Source organism: Chiloscyllium punctatum, chromosome 41, assembly GCF_047496795.1.
Source record: "Chiloscyllium punctatum isolate Juve2018m chromosome 41, sChiPun1.3, whole genome shotgun sequence".
Classification (NCBI taxonomy): Eukaryota; Metazoa; Chordata; class Chondrichthyes; order Orectolobiformes; family Hemiscylliidae; genus Chiloscyllium; species Chiloscyllium punctatum.
Window position 1 is genome coordinate 12,172,382 of NC_092779.1, and position 27,959 is coordinate 12,200,340.

Sequence of the window (27,959 nt, forward strand, 5' to 3'; positions counted from 1 at the left end):
TTTAATATTTGTTGCCAAGTTCAAGGTGATATCATTCAAGTAATACACAATGACATAGAGGTGATGCATGGAAAATCTCCATTCCCCCATCTTCAACACACACACACCCACAATTAATTACAACATTTTAGTTTAACAACGCGGTGCTTCTTGAGGCAGGCGGTCCAGTCACACATATTTAAGAGGCCAATTACAAATGAAATGAGACCGATTCATCAATATCCAGCAGATCGAGCACTGGGAGCGTGGGTGCAGTAATTATCATACAACGCTACACACGAAGCAGCTGTCAACTTGTACAGCTAAATTGCTCATCACCCTCCAAAAGCTTGTTGAAAACCAACACAAATACAAAAGAAACTCTTCATTTGTAATTCTAATGGTTCACACATATTTTCATTATTGCTTACAAAGCCAACATTTAGTATTCAGAATATCAAATTTACATTTGGTGTATGATAACAAAAACAGCTTTTATGCCTTCAATCCAATATTTCTGCACCAGTGTTTACAGTGCAGCATCCTCCACCTCAGGAGATAACCAGGCTGAATTTCTGGGCTTTAGTTTACCATGTGTGATCATGGCCCCTGCTACACTTCTCACCTTCACTGTGCCAATGTAGCCTTTGGCCATCTTAGGAAGCAAATCTGATGACAAGGACCGCAAAGTGAGAGCCAAGCTGATGGTCTAGAGGACAGTGCTTTTTCCAGCCATCCAGAGAGATGGACAATGGACATCAAGCACCTCAAGTCTCTGGAGAAATACCATCAGTGATGTCTCCATAGAATCCTGCAAATTCACTGTATGGGTAGCTGCTCCAATACTGAGGCACAGGCCAGGAGAAATCAGCTTCATTGCACAGGCCACAGTGTCTGTATACCTATACAAGTCTCCCGAAACAAATTCTGTTTGGAACGTCACTGTGGAAAGCGGTTCTGAAGCTTCTGCTCCTAAGTCACATGGTCTTAATTATCCACATTTAAGGCTGCTAAAACCTGCTCGCATCTCCCCTCTCTGTATGTTAATTTCTTCTAATATTTACAGTCCTCTACCCTGATGTCTATACCTGCATTATTCTTATCCATTATGACGACTGATAGAGTATTCACTGAGGTCTGGAAATCTGAAACAGGCACAGAGAATGCTGGAGAAACTCAGCATATCTGGTAGCATCTGCAGAGAGATAGAAAGTTAATGTTTTGACTTCTTCAGAACGCTGCTCATTGAAGATGTCGATCCAGACTTGAAACGTTAACACTATTTCCCTTCAAAAGTGAACTATTCTTTTTGAATTGGTGACACTCGTATGGCATAAGAGACATTACAGCCGACTCACGCACAGTAAACGTCCACAACTGCAATGTGTTAACAACCAGGTAATCGTCCTCTTGGTTTTGATTAAGAGATAAATATAGGCAGAACATGCCTTGGTCTTATTTGACAAATACAGTGAGATCTTTTAAGCTTACCTGAGGCGGGAGACAAGGCCTCAGATCAACAGTAATGTAGCACTCATTCAGTACCATACTGGAGTGGTAGCCTAGACTGTGCTTGGGTTCACAAAGTGGGACTTGGATCCAGAACTGACTGACCTAGAGCCGTTGTGTTACCAGCTGAGTCACGGATGCAATGCAAGAACCTCAGTCACCACAAAAATCAGATATTTAATGCAGGCACACTTTCGATGTTTGTATGAACACCAATTCTCTCATATAGCCTGAATTCAGACCATTTATACAAAATTGAACTTGCTCAAACCAGTTGACAAATCACACCTGATTATCAATTTTTATTCAGATTATAAGAAGCATTTCTTTATTAATTTACAGAAAAACATTAATTTAGGTGAATGGTGGTATTACTCGATAAGATGACAATGGGAGTGCTGTTGGGTTTGGAGTTCCTGCTCTCTAATGGCGTTAGAACATCTTGCTTGCTACTCACCTTTGCATAGTTTGTCGTCTTAATGAACCACTGCTTAAGGTACCTCTGCTCAACTTTAGCCCCAGAACGCCAAGAGCAGCCATTCTCATCCACTTGCTCATCTGCTAACACCGTCTGATCCACTGGATCCCAGTTCACCAGTCCCTGAAGAAAGTGGGAAGTACATTATAGTCAGACACTATTGTAAAATGTGGAATAAGGTTAATAGCTCGCAAAACTGAATCTGTCACCCACACCGAGTTCTCAAGGCATCACCCGCTAAGTAAAAGTGGATTGCTTCCTTAGTAAAAGTTTAACGGTAGGCGAAGTAAAAGATAAAACATGTAGACCAATTAACTGAGGTTTGAGAATTTGTTGAAATGGTGGTTCCTCTGACACATTACTAGTCTCCTTTCATTTTCTTACACATTCTGCTAAGGCCAACCCGAGTTCACAAAGACCACCAGACAAGTCTGATCAGAAGCTTTTTACAGAGATAACCTGGAAGGTGAAAAAATAAGTTACCAAGAAGAGGTATATAGAGGTTGCAAAGAGATATATCATTGTCAACAGGAGTAGTGCCAGAAGACTGGAGGATAGCAAATGTCGTTCCCTTGTTTAAGAAGGGGAATTGGGGCAACCCTGGTAATTATAGGCCAGTGAGCCATACTTCAGTTGTGGGTAAGGTACTGGAAAAGGTTATAAGAGATAGGATTTATAATCATCTGGAAAGGAATTATTTGATTGGGGTATTCAACATGATTTTGTGAAGGGTAGGTCGTGCCTCACTAACCTTACCGAGGTCTTTGAGAAGGTGACAAAACAGGTGGATGAAGGTAAAGTAGTTGATGGGGATGATATAGACTTCAGTAAGGCATTTGATTAGGTTCCACACAGTAAACTATTGTACAAAAAACAGATTTTTGGGATTGAAGGTGATTTAGCAGTTTGGATCAGAAATTGGCTAACTGAAAGAAGATAGAGGGTGGTGGTTGATGGGAAATGTTCATCCTGGAGCTCAGTTATCAGTGGTATGCCGCAAGGATCTGTTTTGGGACCACTGCTGTTTGTGATTTTTATAAATGATCTGGATGTGGAAGGATGGGTTAGTAAATTTGCGGATGACACAAAGGTAGGCAGAGTTGTGGATAGAGCCGAAGGATGTTGTGGGTTAAAGAGGGAATAGATAATATGCAGAGCTGGGCTGAGAAGTGGCAAATGGAGTTTAATGCGGAAAAAAGTGAGGTGGTTCACTTCAGAAGAAGTAACAGGAATGCAGTGTACTGGGCTAATGGTAAAATTCTTGGCACTGTAGATGAAGAGAGATCTCTGTGCCCAGGTGCATAAATCCCTGAAAATTACCACCCATGTTGACAGGATTGTTAAGAAGGCATATGGTGTGTTGGCATTTACTGGTAGGGGGACTGAGTTTTGAAGCCACGAGGCCATGCTTCAGCTGTACAAGACACTGGTAAGGCTGCACCTGGAGTATTGCTTACAGTTCTGGTCACCTCACTATAGGAAGGATGTGAAAGCTTTGGAAAGGGCTCAGAGGAGGTTTACCAGGAAGTTGCCTGGTATGGAAGCAAGGTCTTATGAGGAAAGGCTGAGGGAACGGAGACTGTTTTTGTTGGAGAGAAGAAGGTTGAGGGTGACTTAATCGAGACGTATAAGAATCAGAGGGTTAGATAGGGTGGACAGTGGGAGCCTTTTTCCTCGGATGGTGATGGCTAACAAGAGAGGACATAGCTTTAAATTGAGGGGCGATAGATTTAGGACAGATACCGGGAGTAGATTCTTTACTCAGAGAGTAGTAGGGGCTTGGAACGGCCTGCCTGCAACAGTATTTGACTTGCCGAAGTTAAGGGCATTTAAAAGGCCATTGGACATACATATGGATAACAATGGCACAGTGCAGGTTAGATGGGCATCAGATTAACTTCATAGGTCGGCGCAACATCGAGGGGTGAAGGGCCTGTCCTGTGCTGTAACATTGTGTTCTATGGATAGGTCATGTTGTAAAGCCAAAAATAAAACTGGCAGTTGAAAAAAATTTAAACTATAACCTCGTGTGCTTCAGACAGAGACTGAGATCGCAGACTTTGGATGGATCTGAAAGCCGTGATATCTGAATCACAGAATGCTAGTTTGCAGATAAAGCAAGGCAAACAAAATAATGGGGTTTATTGCAAGAGGAATGGTATTGCCATGGAGAATGCATCAATGAATTATGATTGACAGTTAACTGCCACGTTTTGGTTAAAAACTTTAAACCAGGCAGAATGACTGATTGGGCAGACCATTCCCCTTAGAAATGAATTGGCAAATGTCTTGTCAAAAATGTGTTTTCTTTGAAAGCAATACGCTGAAGTTCTGTCATACCAAATACTAGCTCAATATTACCTATATCTACCTAAACATTGCATTCATCAATTAAAATGTCTCGCTTTCAGACATTTAACTCTCATGCATTGTTCACGGGTCAGGTTAATTCTGTCTTGCCTTGCATTCCAATAAAATTTCTTGTGATATTATTACCCACAATATTTCCATACAATAAAACACAGAATTATCTCTGAACAGCCATTAGGAAATAACCCCAAAAGGATGACAACACTGGGAAGTACATTCTCTATTCTATTAAAAGAAATAAGACACAGGGGTCAAATGCATTTACAACAATGATTATCACATGGTCTATACCATTCGCATCACTGCACAATGTTTGCTATGTAACTCTCCTGGTGTGCGTACACATTGTTTGTCACACTTGCCAAAGTTTCACAACACTTAATAATCTTGAGTGACTGTAACTCACTTCCTTTTGGTAAGCCAAGCCAGCTGCATGCAGTTTGAGAAACAAGGACTGGGTCCATTTGTAATAGTCAGGATGACAGGTGGCCACCTCCTGTAGGGGAAAGTGAAGAGCAGCTTGAAACACAAACCAGAAGCATATTTCGCATTTTACTGGCATAATTTAACCAACATGTTAACCCTAAAAAAAAAATCAATCGCCCAGCAGAGGAAATGACCGGGGAAGCACTGGGCTTGTGGGGAATACCCACCAATTTGACTTACTCCTTCTGCGTAATTTTCCTGGTTTAAGTTAATACCGAATGCCCTTCCAAACGTTACTGTTGAATCTACTCACCAACAGTCTTGCAGGCAGTGCATTGTATATCATTATTACTGGCAAGATAAAATAATTTCCTTCCATCATTCCTCAGCCTTTCCTTGCCAATTATCATTCCTTTTAAGCCAGTGGCTATTGACCCACCTGCCAGTTAAACAGTCCGCCTTATCAACTTGACATAAGCACTCCCTAATTTTGTGCATGTATTAAATCTACCCCGCTCTAAAGGAGAACAATCCAAGCTGTTCTGGTGCCACCATGTAACTGATGCCCCTGTCATCCTGCAGTACTTGTGGCAAAAGCTCACAGGACCTTCAGCAAGACTTTGACATCTGTCTAAAAGAGCAATGCCCCACAATTAAATTTAGTTGAGAGAAGTACTCCATGAACATATATCAATTAATTTCTACACCTCTACTTACAAAGATGATGCACCCCTTTAAAACTGCACCATTTAGTGTGAGATCACACTTTGCTCGCTAAACCGCATCTGCCATGTGTCTGCCTAACTCACCAGTCTACCTCCTCGTGAGGTCTGCTACTATCTTCCTCCCTGCTTTGACAAACTTGAAGAATTTCAAATCAAGGGAAGCTCTCAGAAATGTCTCATCTATGACATCCAAAGTCTAGCTACAGTGCTAAAAAGGCACAAAATAACTCACGGTGCTATTTAAGAAAGCAAGGGAAATTCTAACTGGTATCTGGGCTAAGAGTCATCTTTCAACCAACATCATCAAGCCTGATGGTTTGGTCATTATCATTATTATTGCAGGACTTCAAAATTTTGTCAAAATTGGCTGACTTCAAAAGTGCCTCATTACTGTCAAGGTTTGGTTTGTACAGTGGTTGTGAACAGTGATATATAAATCTAAAGTCTTTCATTCCATTACCATGAGAAACATAATAGTGGCCCGAATACTAACTCCGAGGAACAGAACTTCACACTGCCTTTCTGTCGAATAAACCACACTCATTACTATTAGTTACAACTGACAGGAGATACATGCTGAAAATTAAAGCCCTCTTCTCAATGAGCTGTACTAAAATTATAATTGTTTAGGTAATTTCAAAAATTGTCAAATTGTTTCTCTTTATCACTGCATTTTGAACAAAGGGGATTTTCACAAGGTTCCTTAAGTAAATTAAAATAACTTGTTTAAAACACAGGTTTGCTTGTTTTTTTGAGGATGTTACTAGACAAGTTGATGAGGGTCGAGCGGTGGATGTTGTGTATATGGAGCTCAGTTAGGCATTTGAAAAGGTTCCCTATGGTAGGCTTGTTCAGAAGGTCGGGAGGAATGGGATACAGGAAAATTTAGCTATCTGGATACAGAATTGGCTGGTCGACAGAAGACAGCAAGTGGTAGTGGAAGGAAAATATTCTGCCTTCTGGAAGTCAGTGGTGAGTGGTATTCCACAGGGCTCTGTGCTTGGGCCTCTACTCTTTGTAAATTTTATTAATGACTTGGATGAGGAGGTTGAAGGATGGGTTAGCAAGTTTGCAGACAACACAAAGGTTGGAGGTGTCGTTGATAGTATAGAGGGCCGTTGTAGGCTGCAGTGTGACATTGACAGGATGCAGAGATGGGCTGAGAGGTGGTAGATGGAGTTCAACCTGGATAAATACGAGGTGATGCACTTTGGAAGGTCGAACTTGAAAGTTGAGTACAGGATTAAAGACAGGATTCTTGGCAGTGTGGAAGAACAGCGGGATCTTGGTGAGCAGGTACATAGATCCCTTAAAATTGCCACCCAGGTGGACAGGGTTGTTAAGAAAGCATATGGTGTTTTGGCTTTCATTAACAGGGGGATTGAGTTTAAGAGCCGTGCGATCTTGTTGCAGCTCTATAAAACTTTGGTTAGACCGCACTTGGAATACTGCGTCCAGTTCTGGTCTCCCTATTATAGGAAAGCTGTGAATGCTTTGGAGAGGGTTCAGAGGAGGTTTACCAGGTTGCTGCCTGGAATGGAGGGCTTATCTTACGAAGAGAGGTTGACTGAGCTCGGACTTTTTTCATTGGAAAAAAGAAGGGAGAAAGGGGACCTAATTGAGGTATACAAGATAATGAGAGGCATAGATAGAGTTGATAGCCAAAAACTTTTTCCCAGGGCAGAAATTGTTAACACGAGGGGTCATAGTTTTAAGCTGTTTGGTGGAAAGTATAGAGGGGGATGTCAGAGGCAGGTTCTTTATGCAGAGAGTTGTGAGAGCATGGAATGCGTTGCCAGCAGTAGTTGTGGAAGCAAGGTCATTGGGGATATTTAAGAGACTGCTGGACATGCATATGGTCACAGAAATTTGAGAGTTCGTACATTAGGTATACCTCACATGAGGATCAATGGTCGCCACAACATCGTGGGCCGAAGGGCCTGTTCTGTGCTGTACTGTTCTATGTTCAAGCTGGCAATCCATTATGCTGCTATTCAGGACTAAACTAGATCCGCTTAATCCCAAACCCATCCACACACAGTCTCTGCAGAGTAACATCAAAAGGGGAAAAAGTGACAGAAATACCCTATTGATCAAGAGTGCAAACTAAAGGGGCGGAATGGTTTTCAAACAGTTCTTCTGTTTTTTTTCCTCAACAAGATCACTTTGCTGTCAATTGCAGAATGATGGAAGAGCCTCAGTTCAGTGGAGAGGTCAGTCAGATCCAGGTCTCATGGCAGAGCTAACCTTTCAGTTTTCAAAGCTCATGAGGAGATCAGAGATATTGATTCTTGAAGCTTTCTCCAATTCTCAGGAAATACTTCACTGAGTTTTTTTTTCAGCTGGTTTTCTTCAAAGGATTACATTGTTATTCAGAGAGAAGAGGGAAATCATTTCCTTCTTTGCAGCTTACTGTAACTGCCCACAACTGCCAGGTCTAGGGCAAAATATACATACCAACAGTCCAGAGGCTGTTGCTAAATAACAATCATATTAGGCTTCTTCCAAATTTCACGAGGTAAAAACAATGACTGCAGATGCTGGAAACCAGATTCTGGATTAGTGGTGCTAGAAGAGCACAGCAGTTCAGGCAGCATCCAAGTAGCGTCGAAATCGACGTTTCGGGCAAAAGCCCTTCATCAAATTTCAGTCTATTTGACTAGCAATTAAAAAGTATGAACAATTTATCTCTCTCAGAACATATCCCCCCCACACGCCAAAGTCCTTTAACACTTTGCAAATAATCTTCATTTTTTTTTATCTTTTGTGTTTCAAAATAACTTTGCAACCTAGAAATGGTCTAAATTTTTCATTTTCCAGCTCTCAACCTGTAAGCAGGTGTGTCCCCATTATATTCTCTGCTTTGTACACCGTGGCATGCAATTTTGCATCCATGCTATCACTGTCTCTTTAGTCCAAGGTTTCCATTTTGCCAAATAGAATTTACCACGTCGAACTGCATCAAATGCCTTTTGAAAGTCCATACACACAACATTAACTGCATTAACTTCAACAACCTTTGGCCATTTAACCGAAGAATTCATTCAATCTGACAGACATTACTTCCCCTTTAACAAGTCTGCATTAGTAGTCATTAATTAATTCAAAACAAAAAACCCTGGAGATCACAGCAAGTCAGGCAGCATCCATGGAGAGAAAGCAAGCTAACGTTTAGAGTCGAGATAACACGTCTTCATCAGAGCTGACATGACGTTAGCTTGCTTTCTCTCCGTGGATGATGCCTTACCTGCTGTGATCTCCAGCATGTTGTTTTCAGTATAGATTCCAGCATCTGCAGTAATTACTAACTATATTAACTAACTCAAGCTCCTTGAAGGGAATACTAATTTGTTTCTGAATTAAAGGACTCTGGATCTTTCCCCATCACTGAATTCAGACTGACTGGGACAGTCTGCTGGAATGAATCCTTGATCGTATTGTTTTTATCCTTTGGGTGCAAGACACATTGTAAACACCTCTTCTTCCTTTTAATGAAAATATCTAATCAAATCTCTTTATCCATCATCCTTCAGCATTGGCAGCGAAAACAGATGTAAAATATTCATTCTATACCTCACCCTAGTTCTTGATCTTCCCAGCATTCCCTTTGTTGAACCTAAACTACCTTACCCATCACTGGAAATAAAGTTCATAAAATGTCAGTGTTTTCATAACTGGAATTAAAGTTAGCAAAATGATGCATCCTATGCTTCACTTGTGCAGGCTAATTGCTAGAATGGTAACATGATGAAATACTATCAATTCTTTGAGTCTTTGAGAATATTCCGTGGGCGGCACAGTGGTTCGAGACCTGGGTTCAATTCCCGTCTCAGGCGACTGACTGTGTGGAGTTTGCACATTCTCCCTGTGTCTGTGTGGGTTTCCTCCAGGTGCTCCTGTTTCCTCCCACAGTCCAAAAATGCGCAGGTTAGGTGAATTGGCCTTGCTAAATTGCCCGTAGTGTTAGGTGAAGGGGTTAATGTGAGGGAGTGGGTCTGGGTGGGTTGCGCTTCGGTGGGTTGGTGTGGACTTGTTGGGCTGAAGGGCCTGTTTCCACACGGTAAGTAATCTAATTCTAATTAAAATTTACTTCCATTTCGATTTGGTTTTACTATACTGAAAGGTCCTCCACCCACATAACACTCACTCCACTTCAAAGTGCATGTAGGCAAAATCTATTAGACAGGTTCCAAACTTCACCACACTCCATTCCCAGAATTCAGTCCTTTATGTTTTTTTTAATTGTGGCAGCATAAATTAATGAGTCAACAGGACATTTTATCAGAATTGAAATGATAATAAGTTAGCCTTGGTCTGCATTAATTGTGCATCTGTGGCAAATTTGAAGTTTAAGTGACCGTAGGGAGAGATCAGATGGCTCAAATGAGACACAAATCATGCCAAGATAAAGGCCTGTGGAATGAGAAGCACACTTGACTCAGTGCAGTCCTGGCAGTGCCTGTCAATGTGCCAGGCATGTTCCATTACATTGTCATTAGAAAATCAAGAAGTCATTAACAATGAATGCACAGCAGTTATTTCTTGATCCACTTTTCGCAAGGACATTTTTGCCATTAACAGTCTTACAAGATAACCCACAAATCCAGATTCAGGGAAAGGGCTGAAGCTGAGGTAATGAATGGTTAAATGCACAATGTAGTGTAACATTGAGCCACGAGCTTGGAGATTAGCAGGTTTGGACTCACATATATGTCCCAAAGCAGTGGGATCAATGTTGATTCAGATGGATACCTTTTGGCCCTCATCTAACAACTAAATGCAACCTTTTAAATGAAAGTAGTAAAGACAGGTAATAGGTATTCGTATTTCCACTTTCAATGGCAACCATCACAACCTCCAGACATTTCCACTTGCTTCACAGCCAATGAAGCAGACTTGAAGAAACACAGAGTCTGTTGCTATGCAGGAAACATAGAAATCAAAGGTGCACTACAAGCTTCCACATACAGCAATGTCAGATGAAAGAAGCTTTTTCTTTAGTAATGTTAGTTTAGGGATAAATATTAATCAGGACACTAGGGATAGTGCACCATAACTCCAACTGGGATTTTATGTTCTACACTGGATTTAAATTCATCTAACATCATGATGATGCATACTATCTACTGACACAAGCTGACATGAGTACATTATTTGATTAGGATTACACCCTGGTTTCAAAAGCATTGGATTAACTTCAACCTCATCCCTTCCATGTTGTGTACATTCTCATGTGAAAGTTGAGTTTTTGAGACCAAATATTTAAGCAAAAATTACATAGTTGACCTTTATACAAACATTACTTCCGAAGAGTTGAAATCCATGCTGGGTCTTTGGAATTGCTAATAACGACACTATTGCTAACCAAAGCGCTGAATTCTGCAGGAACAGCTGTCCCAAGTTATCCACCTGAATTTCAGAACTTCACCTGACAAAGGAACAGTGCTTCGAATGCTTGCGATTTTAAATAAATCTGTTGGATGATAACCTGGTGTCATGTGACTTCTGACCTTGTCCACCCCAGCCCAACACTGGCACCTCCATATTCTGAATTTCTGGGGTTTACGTTGAACACTACAATAAAGAAACAGGTCCTTCAGCCCAGAAATACTTAATTGCGAAGGCAACTCACCACAGTATCCCCAATAACCTACACCCAAAAACTAGCACAAGGTATTTTTGAAAATTAGGTATTTTCCAGTTAAAGTTACGGGTCAATTTGCACATGTGATATGAAAATCTAAGGATCCAAGGGTAAAAGGTCAGGGTTGATTCTTACACAGGAACAATAATTACTCAAAGTAGCTAACCATGGTCCACATTATCCCCCTTCTCAACCTGTCCTTCCTTTCGTTAAAGAGAAATCTGAAGTTTCCTCCTTTGTGGTCCTTTAGGATTGTTATTCCAAACATGATTGTGGGTCCTGAGGTGACTGAATAGTCTGTGGTGAAACCTTGCTCTTAAGCTGTATTTATGTCAAACAAACATCATTCATTTTTAAAAATATTTCTGTACAGACAACTAATAGCTAACATTCTGGATTGCAGTCACTCACCTTCTGCCAGTCAAAACATAGGCCAAGGTTCTGAAGCTGCTCTTTCATGTGTGCAATATTACTGCAAGAAAACAACAACAGAAATCACTCATCCAAGTTCTTCCAGAAGACGCATGGAAGAATATTAAAGTTTTACAAAAATCTGGAATGCGTGTGGCTAAAAAAAATTCTTGAAACCATTAAGCAGTTAGCTAAAATGTTCAGTTAGACTCGCTGATGGAAAAAAACAATCACGAGAAAAGTCGATCAAATTTCAAAATTTCAAATTAATCCAGTCATTCCAAAATGTTATTTCAGAGCAGGTCAATAGTTCACATTCAAGTGGTTCTCCTCCTAATCCACCCCCCCCCACCCCCACCCCAAAGCCTTCCTGCCAGATGTAAGTCAGGAGCAGTATTCCCGCAAAGCTGCTCCAAGGTTCCTCCAAGAATTCATTCACCAATTCATGGGCCAATGCGTTGTCTACCAGTTTCGGAGTATTGAGTATTAGAGGGAGCATTTACTACTATGAAAGAAAACTGTCCTGTGGCCTGGTTGAAGCTCGGCACAATCCAGAACACTATTATTCTCGACTGACATTTAATTTATTAGATTAAAGACCCACTCCCTACACCATCAGGCCACTGTGGTTATAGTGCGTTCTATCTACAAGACGTACTGCAGCAATTCACCAAGGCTTTCCTGACAGCACTGCCCAAGCTCATCGTTTCCACTGCCCAGCAGGACAAGGGCTACTGTGGGTGCAAAGAGACCTCGAAGTGACGCAGCCTCTGGATTAAGACGGCACTGATTCAAAATGCTGGCACTCCTCATCGGCCATGTGTCAGTGCACTTTCATCACATGGATTGCAGCAATTCAGAAAAGACAGCTCACAAACACCATGCCGAGGGCAGTCAGGGAGAGACAATAAATACAGGCCGAGCCAACTATTCACACATCTAAAGGATGAATTAGAAAGACTCTACAATAACATCACTCTCTTCCTGCTTCATCACTAAATAATTGGCAATAGACTAACCCCTACTAACAGTGTTTTGATTCACAATACAAATAAACTACTGGTCACATCTAGCAGGTCTGTCAACAGCTGTAAAGATCTGCAAACAGCAGTAAAAGATCTGAGGAAATAGAAATCTGCTGTAAATCTTTATTAAAAAGTTATAGTGGTGAAAACATGGGAGAAATTCATCAAGGGAAAGCTGAGGAAAGAGTCAGAAAAACAAGAATAGACTGCAGACATAGGGGGACTGGAGTGAAAACAGAAATCACTGACAGCATTTTTATAAAACATCATTAATTCGTGGGATGAATGAATAGCTTAGTCAGCATTTCTTCCCATCACGCTTTGGACTTGAGGAAGTGGTGGTAAACTACATTGAGTTGCTCTATTCCATTTGGTGTGTGTACACCCACAATGCCGAGAGGGAGTAAGTTTCAGAATTTTAATCCAGCGAGAAAGAAGGAACAGCGATATACTTATAAGTCAAGATAATGAGTGGCTTGTAGACGAACCTGCAGGTGGTGGCGTTCATATGTGCCTGATTTGCTTAGCCCTACTGGATGGAAGTGATAGTGGGTTTGAAAGGTGCTGCCTAAGGGACCTAGCAGATATGGTGCCAATGAAACAGCCTCCTGGATGTTGTCAAACTTCTTGAGTGTTGTTGGAGCTGCATCCATCCAGGCAAGTGGGGAGGATTCATCATACTTGTACCTTGCAGATGGAGGACAGGCTTTGGGGACTAAGGAGGTAGGTTACTGAATTCCTAGCTTTTGACCTGCTCCTGTAGCCACTGTATCAGTTCAGTCCAGTTCTATATCTGGTTAACAGAAACTCCTAGGATGTTGATAATGGGGGCATTCGGCGATGGTAATGCATCCACCAAATACACAATGGAAAAGAAAATCTGGGAAATACCACACACCAACACTCCTCCTGCACTAATGGAAGGTCTGGATCTCCCACATCATAGAATGATGCAGCACAATAGCAGCCCATGTGTTAACTCATCAACACAGTGATCCAATTAGCCCCACACCCAGGCTCGATCCATACAGCCCTGTAAACTGTTCGCCTTTCAAGTGTTAATCCAAATATTTTAAAAATTACAACTAAATGTGCTTCCACTGCTCTTTCCAGTTGCATATTCCAGATTCACCTTGCAACTTTTCTCTCCACTGGTGTTACGTCTGACTCTTGTGCTAACCAACAAAATCGGTGAGCTCAGTGTTGAAATCCAGCTCATGGTACTGGGCATTAGCACCAACTCTAAACAAGTAAACACCCTCTGGCCCACCCAGTCAATCCCACACAATTGTGATACCTGAAGTATCACACAATATATACCGCTTCCCTCTCCACCCAAATATACATGAGTTTAAGACATTTCAGATGAAGGAGTAAAGCATCAAACCAGCCGGTCATTGGACACAGAATGTGATATTTAATTCCATTGCCCGCATGACCAAACTTTCCAACATCACAGGTTTTGCTTCATTATCCTCAGTTTCCTGGGAGAGATTTTTTAAAAATAGCGTCTGATAAGGCTGATACAGGGGAATAAAATAGAGGAGTTTCCTCTCTGCCCCATTGCGGCCTTGGGAACAAGTACAGGAGATCTGTCTGGTCCTGAATTCTCCAGCTGTACTTAACTACTGCAAGGGAAAAGGTCAAAGTTCACATTTGAAAGAGTTCAGAAGAATCTATGTCCTCTACAAAAAATAGCAGCCTAATGTTGTCTCGGAAAAAAAATCTTTACTCTCCCTCAGTTCACTGCTCAAACTAAAATCAATCAATCTTTCAGGAAGTACAGAATGATACAATTCTGCAATTCAGAGGCTGAGCAGACGTGGTCTTCTACTGCAGTGGGTAGTGTGCTTGCTTCAGAACCAGACGTTCTGGGTTCAAACCCCACTCCAGGTCACGATTGCCATAGAAGATGTGCCAAAACATGGCCGAAATGGTTGAGTATCTAACATACATCAATAGGAAGCATAAAAAGCATGAGAAATTCCTAGTCAGCCGTGTGACAGAAAGAAAGTTGGAACATCTACCATCACTGCTCAAAACCCCAGGGTACTGCACACATGTAAAAGTGAATGACACCACAACAACTATGATGTCGTGGCCATAACAGAGACATGGGTTTCTCAGGGGCAGGAATGGTTACTGGATGCTCCAGGGTTTAGAGCATTTAAAAAGAATAGGGTGGGGGGAAAAAAAGAGGAGGGAGAGTAGCACTACTCATCAGAGAGGGAATCACAGCTACAGAAGCTTCCATTGTCGAGAAAGATCTGCCTACCGAGTCAGTATGGGTGGAAATTAGGAACAGCAAGGGAGCAGTCACCTCGCTAGGGGTTTACTACAGGCCCCCCCAATAGCAGCAGGGAGATGGAAGAGAGCATAGGTTGGCAGATTTTGGAAAAGTGTGGACATAGTAGGGTAGTTGTAATGGGTGACTTTAACTTTCCCAATATTGATTGGAACCTCCTTTGAGCAGATGGTGGAAGGATCTGTTTTTGTAAGGTGTGTTCAGGACGGTTTCCTAACTCAGTACGTTGACAGGCCGACGAGGGGAGAGGCCATTCTAGACTTGGTGCTCGGCAATGAGCCGGGGCAGGAGTCAGATCTTGTGGTGGGAGAGCATTTTGGTGATAGTGACTGCCTCACATTCTACATAGCTATGGAGAAGGCGAGGATTAGGCAATATTTAATTGGGGAAGAGGAAACTATGATGCGATTAGACATGAGTTAGGAAGCATGGATTGGGAGCAATTGTTCCATGGTAAAGGCACTATAGACATGTGGAGACTGTTTAAGGAACAGTTGTTGCAAGTGATGATAAATATGTCCCTCTGAGACAGGCAAGAAGGGGTAAGATAAAGGAACCTTGGATGACGAGAGCGGTGGAGCTTCTCGTCAAAAGGAAAAAGGTAGCTTACGTAAGGTGGAGGAAGCTAGGGTCAAGCTCAGCTCTACAGGATTACAGGCAGGTGAGGAAGGAGCTCAAAAATGGCCTGAGGATAGCCAGGAGGGGGCACGAGAAAGGCTTGGCAGAATGGATTAGGGAGAACACAAAGGCATTTTACACTTATGTGAGGAATAAGAGAATGGTCAAAGAAAGAGTAGGCCTGATCAGGGATAGCATAGGGAATTTGTGTGTGGAGTCTGAGGAGGTAGGGGAAGCCCTAAATGAGTTTTTTGCTTCTGTCTTTACGAAAGAAACGAACTTTGTAGTGAATGAAACCTTTGAAGACCAAGTGTGCATGCTGGAATGGATAGAGATAGAGGAAGCTGATGTGCTGAAAATTTTGTCAAACATTAAAGATTGACAAGTCGCCAGACCCGGACCAGATTTGTCCTCGGCTGCTTTGGGAAATGAGAAATGCAATTGCTTCACCACTTGCGAAAGTCTTTGCATCCCCGCTCTCCACTGGAGTCGTACCTGAGGACTGGAGAGAGGCAAATGTAATTTCTCTCTTCAAGAAAGGAAATAGGGAAATCCCCGGCAATTACAGACCAGTAAGTCTCACGTCTGTCGTCTGCAAGGTGTTAGAAAGGATTCTGAGGGATAGGATTTATGACCATCTGAAAGAGCATGGCTTGATTAAATGCAGTCAACACGGCTTTGTGAGGGGCAGCTCATGCCTCACAAACCTTATCGAGTTCTTTGAGGATGTGACTAGAAAAGTTGATGAGGGTTGAGCTGTGGATGTGGTGTATATGGACTTCAGCAAGGCATTTGATAAGGTTCCCTATGGTAGGCTCATTCAGAAGGTCAGGAGGAATGGGATTCAGGGGAACATAGCTGTCTGGATACAGAATCGGCTGGCCAACAGAAGACAGCAAGTGGTAGTAGAAGGAAAATATTCTGCCTGGAAATCTGTAGTGAGTGGTGTTCCACGGGCTCTGTCCTTGGGCCTCTACTGTTTGTAATTTTTATTAATGACTTGGATAAGGGGATTGAAGGATGGGTCAGCAAGTTTGCAGATGACACAAAGGTTGGAGGTGTCGTTGACAGTATAGAGGGCTGTTGTAGGCTGCAGCGGGACATTGATAGGATGCGGAGAAGGGCTGAGAGGTGGCAGATGGAGTTCAACCAGGATAAATGCGAGGTGATGCATTTTGGAAGGTTGAATTTGAAAGCTGAGTACAGGATTAAGGATAGGATTCTTGGTAGTGTGGAGGAACAGAGGGAACTTGGTGTGCAGATACATAGATCCCTTAGAATGGCCACCCAAGTGGACAGGGTTGTTAAGAAAGCATATGGTGTTTTGGCTTTCATTAACAGGGGGATTGAGTTTAAGAGCCGTGAGATCTTGTTGCAGCTCTATAAAACTTTGGTTAGACCGCACTTGGAATACTGCGTCCAGTTCTGGTCGCCCTATTATAAGAAAGATGTCGATGCTTTGGAGCAGGTTCAGAGGAGGTTTACCAGGATGCTGCCTGGACTGGTGGGCTTATCTTATAAGGAGAGGTTGACTGAGCTCGGAATTTTTTTTTGGAGAAAAGGAGGAGGAGAGGGGACCTAATTGAGGTATACAAGATAATGAGAGGCATAGATAGAGTCGATAGCCAGAGACTATTTCCCAGGGCAGAAATGACTAACACGAGGGGTCATAGTTTTAAGCTGGTTGGAGGAAAGTATAGAGGGGATGTCAGAGGCGGGTTCTTTACGAAGAGAGTTGTGAGAGCGTGGAATGCGTTGCCAGCAGCAGTTGTGGAGGCAGGGTCATTGGGGACATTTAAGAGACTGCTGGACATGCATTTGGTCACAGAAATTTGAGGGTGCATACATGAGGATCGGTGGTCGGCACAACACCGTGGGCTGAAGGGCCTGTTCTGTGCTGTACTGTTCTATGTTCTAACTCATTCGCCTGGGATGGCGGGGCTAGTGTCTGTAGAGAGACCAAGTTGGCTAAGACTTTAGTCACTGAAGTTTAGAATAATGGGTGGGGGTCTCATGTAAACCTATAAAATTCTAACATGATTAGGCAGAATAACCACAGGAAGGATGTTCTCTATGACCAGGGAGCCAAGAGCCAGGAGTCACAGTTTAAAGATACAGGGTAGGCATCTTATGCACACAATGTGGCCTCCTCTATATTGGGGAGACAGACCGCCTACTTGCGGAACATTTCAGAGAACACCTCTGGGACACCCGGACCAACCAACCCAACCACCCCGTAGCTCAACACTTCAACTCCCCTTCCCATTCCACCAAGGACATGCAGGTCCTTGAACTCCTCCATCGCCAGACCATGGCAACACGATGGCTGGAGGAAGAGCGCCTCATCTTCCGCCTAAGAACCCTCCAACCACAAGGGATAAACTCAGGTTTCTCCAGTTTCCACATTTCCCCTCCCCCACCTTATCTCAGTCCCAATCCTCGAACTCAGCACCACCTTCCTAACCTGAAATCTTCTTCCTGACCTCTCCGCCCCCACCCCCACTCCGCCCTATCACCCTCACCTTAACCTCCTTTCACCTATCGCATTTCCAACGCCCCTCCCCCAAGTCTCTCCTCCCTACCTTTTATCTTAGCCTGCTTGGTACACCCTCCTCATTCCTGAAGAAGGGCTCATGCCCGAAACGTCGATTCTCCTGCTTCTTGGATGCTGCCTGACCTGCTGCGCTTTTCCAGCAACATATTTTCAGCTAGGCCTCTTATGACCAAGATAAGGAAAACTTTTTTTCACTCGTGAGAGTGGGGGCTTGTGGAATTCTCTGCGACAGAAAGTGATTGAAGACAAAACACTGAATGTTTTCAAGAAAGAGATAGATATAGGCCTGAGGGCTAAAAGGGATCAAAGGACAAAGTGGGAACGGGGTACTATGTTGGATGATCATATTGAATGGTGAAGCAGGCTAAAGGGCCAAATGGCCTACTCCTTCTCCCATTTTCTATGTTCTGAAGAGAGGTCACTGGACTTGTAATGTTAACTCTGCTTTCTGTCCACAGATCTGCCAGACCTGCTGAGTTTTTTCAGCAATTTCTGTTGTTATTTCTGTGTTTCCTTCGGGTGCCAGTTGGCCGAACAGTTGATGTGGATCAGGTCGGCGCCTTCGGCATGGGTTCAATTCCTCTATCTGGCTGAGGAGTGGGATTCAGGAGCTGCCTCTTTACCCTTCCTATGGTGGAGGTCCTGGTGCTGTGGTTCAGACCTGCCTTCAGGGAGGGAACCAAGCAAATCACTGGATCTGGGTGCATTCGATATTCCAACAGGCTGCTAGATAATACAAGCTCCACATTTGAGTTTTATTATTGATTATATTTTAAGAATATATGTTAAAATATTATTTGTTCAAACAGTGCATACCTTATTAGTTGGAGTTGGATACTGAACTACCTGCTATTGTACAAATCAACATGCCCATTTCCTCTGTAAAATCAAAAATAAACACAAATTGTGAAGCTGCACTCATCAGGCATGTCTGTATCTCTGAACATAATTCACGATTACTCCTTTTTACAGAGAACAAATAAAATAAACTGTGCTGAACAGCTCTTATCAATATTGAACATTAACTGAATAGCAGAGGGATGAGACATTTGGGAATAGGAACCCAGTTTGCGAACAAGTCTGAATGTCACTGCTACTGACTGCAATTCTGTCCCTCTCCCTGGTGAGATCATTAACAAAACAGGCTTCTGAACGTTAGTGAGCAACTCCACCAGAGACTGATGGATGACAAAACTTGCAAAAAAGATATTAATGGTCCAGTTTCTGTACTAGAATAAGGGGCAAAGCTTTCATCACTCACTCTTAATACAGTAAGAAAGATAGCAACTTCTGGTGATTGCACACACAGAGCAAAGCATGGAAATCCAGAAGCTAATTTCCTTCTTGCTCTTCAAGTTTTGCCATATCATTAATTCAAGAAATTCAGCATCAAAATCCACACAACACTGTCAGCTTACAGCATTAAACATGCTAGAACGAGAGAAATCTTGCCAATTTGAATGCAAGTGAATGAATACCACCCTTTATGCTCTCCATTTTACTGTCTGTTCACAATTTTATGTTGAATTAGATGTTTAAATTTACACATCCAAGTTCAAACTCAGTGTTATCACATCAAGGATTACTCAACCTGCACAATCCTAAAGTGTGGCATCAACCCCCCCCAAAAAGCCATGCTGAACATATTGGTGATGCAAGTGAGGGGCACAGAGGAGTCAAACACTGCACCAAAACAGCTTGATCTGGTTGAACCAAAATCCCTAAAGTGTAGAGCTCAATTGCCCACTAAATCGCCCCTTCAGTCCTGATAGAGTAGGCCTGAAACATTAACTCTGTTTCTCCCCCCACAGATGATGTATTTTGGCCTTTTCTCTTTATATTGCCTGAATCTTACTGAATTGTGTCGGTGAAAACCTGAGGAGTGATTCAGAAATACACTGCTTGCTCGAGCCATTTAGACATACGCAATTGCAAAAAATAAATTGGTTATACTACTGCTAAGAAAAATAGAGTCAAATCAGCTTGTGGGCATTGACTGACATGTCCTTGTTAATTTGCTTTTTGTAGATAGTTCTCTCAGCTACCACCTTATTATTGCACTCATTAAACTTTAAGTCTATTACCCAATAGATATACCCACTAATTATTTACACCATGCCTGTGTTTAGCTTTCTCAGCTGCTGAATAGCGTGTTACAATAAGAGTCACTAATAGCCTTCTGCACAACAGTGCTGATCAGTGCTTTGATTAATGGATACCAATAAGCTTCAACAGTCTTGTCTCGTTTATATGTGTCATCTGCAGATAAGGTTCAGTCATTTTACTCTACCTCAACCTGAGAAGCTTCCTGCATCGATTGACCTGGGAGGCAGACAAAGCACACAATTATGTCTGTTTCCTTTGCTAATTTTTCCAGAACAAGTCAATATCCTGTTGTAAGAGGCTATAGCTTGAGGTGTGCCACTCCACATTAAACTGAGTAATCAAGAGTTTTTCCTCCCCTGGCCACAGTTTGAAGGTTATCCCTTGTGACCATTGCTCTGACCATTCAAGTTACTGAGTGTGGCCCTAGGGCAGGGATGATACCACTGCACCACAAGACTTCCTTCAGACCAAGCGCCTGATGTTAACACAAGTGCAAGCCACAACTTCCTCCTAGTGTGCCTTTAGCCAAAGCCATCTGTTTCATTCCTACCACCCTGTCGCTTTGTCATTATTGTCACCCCCTTTTGTAGAAAACAGAAAGTGATGGAAAAACTCAGCAGGTCGAGCAGCAACAGTGGAGAGAGAACCAGAGTTAATATTTCAAGTCCAGTCTGACCGTGCTTCAGAACCTGGGGGAAAGAGTCCAAAGAGTTCTGAAGAAAAGTCACCCTGAACCCAAAAGATTAACTGTTTCTCTCTCTCTCTGCAACTGCTGCCAGACCTGCTGAGTTTCTCCAACACTTCACTCTTTTTTAAAATTTCAGATCTCTCGTACCTGCAGGATTTGCTTTTAACCCCTTGTTCAGACTGTGTGCAACTCTCTTCTTAATCCAGAGTTGGACTCCAGATCCCGTAATTTACATTAAGACCATTTACCATGGATGCCTCTGTTCTCACATCATCCCTACTCCATGGTCTTTCCCACACTTTCATTACCTCCAAGGAGTCAAAGGGTAGCTTGTGTAGGGAGCAAAGTGAACTGCAGGCCACAATCAGATCAGCCGTGATCTTACTGAATGGTAGAGCAGATTAGAAGGGTCTATTTCTGCTCAAATTTGAATGGCTTCTCCAACACACTACCTGCTAACTTTGTTGGTCTGTACCCTCCATAAACGTAGCCACTTCACACTGGTGCCTGCTCAAGACTACACACCATTCCATACACTAGCGCTACATCATAACCACAGTGGATCTTCGAGATGGAAAAGGATTCCAGCTAATTCATCACCTCTGCATCCGGGAAGTTGCCTGATAGGATGACAACGGGGCTTTCCTCAGTGAATTGAACATTAAATCATCAACAATCTGCTCCATGGCCTCAGCCTTTCCTGTTCCTGTTGCATTTACCAGCCTCATGTCAGTTCCCAGCGCTCAGGTGTCCAATGCAACTTGAGTGGTACATTGTCAGGTCCTATTCGGAAACTTCTAGCTCTTTCTCCAGTCTCAGACAAGGCCAGCTCCTAAATTTTAACCAAGCCTTTTGTCAATGTGGAGGCAATGACCTCGTGGTATTATGGCTAGATTGTTAATCCAGAAACCTAGATAATGTTTTGGGGAATTGGGCTCAAATCCCAGCACAGCAGATGGTGGAATTTGAATTTAATAAATATCTAGAATTAAGAATCTAATGATGACCATGAATCCATTGTCGGAAAAACCCAGCTGGTTCACTAATATTCTTTAGGGAAGGAATCTGTCATCCTTACCTGGTCTGGCCTACATGTGAGTCCAGGCCCACAGCCATGTGGTTGAGTCTTAACTGCCCTGTGGGAAATTATGGATGGACAATAAAAAGCAAGTTTCGAGAAGATTTGTAGCTCAGGTTATGGTCCTGGATGTAGGTTTGCTTGCTGAGCTGGAAGGTTAGTTTTTCAGACATTTCATCACCATACTAGGTAACATCATCAGTGAGCCTCTGGATGAAGCTCACTGATGATGTTACTAGTATGGTGACGAAACATCTGAAAACGAACCTTCCAGCTCAGCGAGCAAGACTACATCCATGGACAATAAATGCTGATCTAGCCAGAGACACCTTCATCCCGTGAATGAATAAAAACAAAACATTCACTAAATATCCTGCAAAGGACTAGTGTTTGCCTCAATTCCCCCTCTGCGAAGCATAAAGAAATTAATTTCCAATGAATCAGTAGACGCTAGTCCCTAGTGTTGACAGAACAGAACTGTTTTATCCCCCAAACCTTTACAGAAACTACATATGGAATCGAATGGATATACATTGATATAATCTGCTACGTGTATTAATATGATAAGAGTCTTGAAAAAGATTTCACCCTACCCAAGGATCTCGATACTCTAAGGTGTTTAATGAAAACAGCACATGAATAAAGACCAATTCTGACAGAGTGTGGGTTAAAATCAAGTTGATACTTCCTTTGCTGAAGGGCTGATAGAACGCGTGAATATATTCACCTATAATCTCAGATCATCTGCAACTAGTTCATTGGGTTACTTGCTTTTCAAATAATGAAATGAGTTGAAAAGATGGAGAAAAATTGAGCGTATTTTGTTGTCTCCAGGCTGAGGTCATTATGCAGGCTTGCTGCATTGTGATATAGTGACAATATACATAAAATGTTTAGATGAATGATATGCCCTGATTCTGCATTCTGAAATCAGGATGTTTATGTGTCTGATGTTTGAAGCATTAAAGCAATTCAATATGTCTCAAACATGTGAGAGAATGTCACACCTTTTACATCAGTTCCTGCAAAAGTGGAGTTAACAAGAATAGTATTTCACATTGCACACACATTCCTGTTTCAAAACAAGCAGCATACCATAAAAGGGTTTCTATGTGTTCATTGATTAGGAGTGAGCAACAGGAAGAGAGGATACTCTATTTTTTTCAATAACTCACTTTCAAACAAGTCTCCACTGAAAGGGTGCATCAACATGGGTGTGTTGCACTCTTTGGAACACAAATCAACTTTCAAAGCACTGCCAGTAATACTGTAATTTATCTGAAATGGCTCAGCGGTGTAAAACCTCTAGATTGAATTGACGGCACACAGCTACCAACACAGCAGTGAGTGCTGGTATCAACTGCTGCCAAGCGACAGCCGGCCTTCCTTATTTTCAATGGGCGAGTGCTCAGAGTTAGAATCCTGCAATGGTGACTGAACGGCAAATTGTTGGTAGAGGATGAATTTTCTGTTCATCTCGGCGAGGGATGCTGCTCTTCGGGAATGAAATAGTTTCCATTTCAGGCGCCTGGGACTGGATATTAACCCAGGGACAGGTGACTGTCCTCTCTTTCATGAGATGTGGGCATTAGTGGCAAGGTCAGCATTTGTCGTCCATCCATAATTGCCCTTGAGCAGAATGGTTTGCTTAGCCATTTCAAAGGACAGTTAAGAGGCAAGCGGATTGTTGTGTGTCTGGAGTCACATGTAGACCAGACCAGGGGAGGATGGCTCATTATAAAAATAGTCTACCCCATGAGTTTCAGCACAGCTTGAAGTGGCAGGCACTCACTAACCAATGTAATTAGCTGCCACCTCACAGCATCTTATGTTTTCAATTCAAATGTTTCTGTAAAATGAAACGCAATAGCACAACAACAGCAGCGTGCATCAAGATAGGAAGGAAAATTATTACAAAATAAGGCAAAGTATATGAAAGAAATGCCACCCAAAATAATGATAAACTCTCAGAGATCAAGCTATAGTGTTCAGATCAGCACTGTTACAAAGACGTGATGCACCTGTAAGAGTTAAAAGCTAGCAGAACTACCTGACACAACACCAAGCGTTCTGAACTAAATATAATGTAACATATGGTCGAACAACTCGATTAGCTGATTGGTTGGAGACAACAAAACAGATTTGAATTAGGCCAATCAGTTTAAATTATATCCCTAAAAATACCAAACTCCAATCAAGTTTGAATTTAGTATATTGACAATCTTAAAAGCCAATGACACAATTCTTTGCTTTGGGGGGCGGTGTGGGGGAGGGGGGGGGGTGGTTACAAGACTGGGGAAAATTGAACAATTGGAAGGAGAACTATCAAGCCACCAGCATCTTCAGACTGCCTGGAGAATAGCTCTCTTAAAAGTACCTTTATCAATCAATGCTGAACATAATCCCAAATTAAACTAGACCAAGCTCTTGGCCCATAAACCTCCAAGGAGGGAGTGAGGACTGCAGATGCTGGAAAGTCAGAGTGTGGTGCAGGAAAAGCACAGCAAGTCAGGCAGCATCCGACAAGCAGGAGAGTCAATGTTTTAGGCATAAGCCTTTCCTCATATCCCTCCAAATCTTTCCTATTCATGTACTTATCTAAATGTCTTTTAAACATTGTAACTGTGCCTGCATCCACCATATTTTGCAGAAAGTTTAAAGAACACAATTTCAGGTTTGATTTTAAAAAGTTGCTTTGTGAAACTTTGCTTTGGGAAGGGATAATTTCTGTCATATCATAATCACCAGACAAATGATATAAAATACTGGCTGTCACCTGCTGAATTATAAGTGAGAATGATGTTAAAATTAGCCTTATACACTTTAATGAAGATATTGAACAACTTAGCTCACTTTACCTTCTCGTCCACTCTTCAGGATCCAGGCCTCGCTCAATTGCTGCATTTTCTGCAGGCAAACCAAATGCATCCCATCCCATTGGGTGCAGAACCTGTGATTTAGAGAGAACCGTAGTTACAATACTCCTTAATGAAGCAAGTGATTTCTAACTGGTTCAGTGTTAGCCCAGTGTTGTCCAGTGAAGCTGAACCAAGCAGGTACAGTTACATACCTTTACTCCATGGAAGACAGCAAAAAGAAAACACGTGAAGCTCACTTATTTACACGCACTTTAGGATTTCACTGCAAATATATTCTTTACAATGATGACTTTATAAGCTACACAGGTCCTATCAGATTTTAGAATACTTGGTAGTCAACACGTTCCTGTCAGTTCTGTGGGCTTCTTTTTTTAAAAGAAAAGACAAATAAAACTTTAAGTGGAATTGGAAATAAAAAAGCTCAACAGAATTTTATGACCTTCTTCTAAATGCTACCCATTTACAACACATAATCTATTCAACACATGAACATTATTGTTTGCAAGTTCAGCCAGTGCCTCCATCTGTTCAACCTTTCTTCTCGAGATAAGCCTTTCATCATAGAAGCGAGCTGAACAAACCTTCTCTGATCTGCTTCTAAGGCAATTAAATCCTTTACAAATACTGTACACACAGTATGCCAGATGTGGTTTTACCAAGGTCCTGTACAGCTGCTGTAAAATTGTCCTACTTTTATATTTCATTCTCCTTGTAATAAACAACAGCATTTCACTTGTCTTTCCAATCAGATGCTATAAAACTGAAGGTGAAGGAGCAGAAATAAACCAAATTCACACTCGGAAAATCTCAGTCTTAAATGGATGACGGTTTCCTCTGAGATTATGCTGTCTGCTCCTTGACTCTCCCATAGGGGAGAGTCTTCTCAATATTCATCCAGTCAAGCCCCTGCAGAATCGCTTTGAACCTGTATGTCAACCTTCTAAGATTCATCCAACGGGACACCCAGATTCCTCTGTCCTTCCTAGTTCTCCACCTTTGGGGCAAAGAATCAATATCCTGCCCCTAATTATTAATGCTGTTTTGAAACTTATTTGACTTCTAGCTTTATCAATTATTTTATTACTGTCGACATTATTTCTCAAAACTGAAGGTAATTGTATTATCAGTATGTATAATCTTTGACTCATTCTTTTTTATTTTTAAGCTATTTTTTCCTTGTATTATTTTAGGCCGAGGCTCAGGATATGACAGAGATTTTAAATGGCTGCATTGCATTAGTCCACACTGAAAATGACATTAAATCACATATGATTCAACACAGATTGATCCCATCAATCAGCCAGCCATAGATCTGGGCAGAATTAGCGATCTTAACAGAGCTTAGGCTTTTGGTCCCAACAGCATGGACTATGTAATAGCTCACTGGGGTCAGAGATCTTCATCCTAGCAACTTTGCACGGGGCACCTTGTCTCAGTATCAATGTCTCAAATCCAGCTGTCTGAAAACTGAACTCTTTGTTTAAGCTGTCATTCAAGAATTTTAATTGTTAGAGGAGATAAAATAACTGGACAATTTATTGGATAAGGTGGTGCATTGGCTGGATGGAAAGTGGACTAGCTGTTAGCTTTGTACACCTATCTCTGCCCTTGGTCAGAGTGAGCCATGATTTCAACCAACTTGGCCTAATCCATCAAACTGAAATCTCCAACCTAAAGATCCAAAATCGAGCACAGCCGCGGCCCGCAGGTTGCTGGTTTTGAGATACTGCCAGTAATGTTGAGCCTTAACATGATGAATACTTCCTCCCATGCACAGGTCTTCATCAAACCATACCCAGAACAGCATGCTCAGTTTTACTCCTCTAACCTGCTGGGAGAGAGAAGACTTGAGAAGATCAATTTTAGTTTACAAATCCTCTGCTACCAAGAGAGGCCGAGGGGGATGGAAAAAGTTTAGACTTTGAGGACTATCCAGTTGAAGTCTTCCAAGTATCAGAAAGATTTAAATATTGAAACTAGGAGGTGTAGGCTATTTAGCCCCTTTGAGCCTGCCCCACCATTCAATATGAAGATGGCTGATCTTCTGTCTCAATATTATATTCACACTTTCTCCCCACATCTTTTGATGCCTTTAAAATCTAAACATTTATCTATCTCTTTCCTGAACATAGGTTGTGATCTGGCCACTACAGCTTTCTGTGGTGGAGATTCCACAGATTCACTATTCTTGGAGTGAAGAAATGTTTCCTCATCTCAGTCCTAAATGGTCTACCCTGTATTGTGGGCCCTTTTTCTAGACTCCTCCAACCAGGGAAAACATTCGCCCTACACCTAGTCTGTCCAGCCCTGTTAAAATGCTATAGCTTTCAATCAGATTCCATCTTGTTCTTGTAAACTTTAATGAACACAGGCCCAATCCAACCAATCTCATCATGTAAGACAGTTCTTGTAGAACATATACTGACATTCCCTCACTGTTGCTAGGTAAAAATCCTGGAACCATAACAACAATGTGTGCACAGACATCATATGGACTGCAGCAGTGCAATGAAGCAGTTCCCATGACGTACTTAAAGGTAATTCGGGATAGGCAGCAAATTCTGGCCTAACCTGCAAAGCTACATTTCACAAATGAATAAAAACAAAATATACACAGCCACCAAACACGGCAAAAAGCAAAAAAAACTTTCTATAACTTAAAAAGATGGAACTTCTTTCTCAAAAGAAAGTGACATTTATATGACGCATACTGTTTTTATATGGAGACGGAAACAAAATTAACAGAGTCCAATATGACTTGGGAATCCAAAGAAACATCATGTCGGACTAGACAGGTTAACTCTGCCTTGCTCACCACAGATCTTCTTCAGCACTTTCTGTCTTTATTCCCAATCTCCAGCATCTGCAATATTTTAACTTTTGATATGGAACTGTACAATTGCTTTCTCTGCCAGTCAGTGTATGAAATTGAAACAGAAAGAAATGGTGGTCACAACTGTGACATTTAGCCTGTATTTTCCAATATAATCATTGTAGAGAAGAGATTCAATGAGAGATATTTGGTCAGAAAAATTGTGCTTGGGAATAATTTCACAGAAGCTCTAGTTGACTGAAATGGTGCTTATGATTTCATTTTAGCCCATGAGTTTGTAATATATAATTAGCTTTTGAACTAGCACTGCCGACACTAATCCCATCTCCCT

At 41.9% G+C, this 27,959-nt stretch overlaps 1 protein-coding gene across 3 annotated transcripts in view; it reads right to left on the minus strand.

Moving 5' to 3' along the window:
- The window catches only part of lars2 (leucyl-tRNA synthetase 2, mitochondrial), a 115,221-nt gene that overhangs the window by 77,491 nt on the left and 9,771 nt on the right, over positions 1-27,959 (minus strand). For all 3 annotated transcript variants that reach the window (XR_011954996.1, XM_072560374.1, XM_072560375.1), the window contains exons 4-7: positions 24,775-24,866; positions 11,543-11,603; positions 4,743-4,832; positions 1,946-2,089 (exon numbers count right to left, since the gene is read on the minus strand). Coding sequence is in view for 2 of the 3 variants with exons in the window: in XM_072560374.1 (XP_072416475.1) it covers positions 1,946-2,089; positions 4,743-4,832; positions 11,543-11,603; positions 24,775-24,866 (387 nt within the window). In the remaining variant the exon portion in view is untranslated. The remainder of the gene's footprint in view (positions 1-1,945; positions 2,090-4,742; positions 4,833-11,542; positions 11,604-24,774; positions 24,867-27,959) is intronic.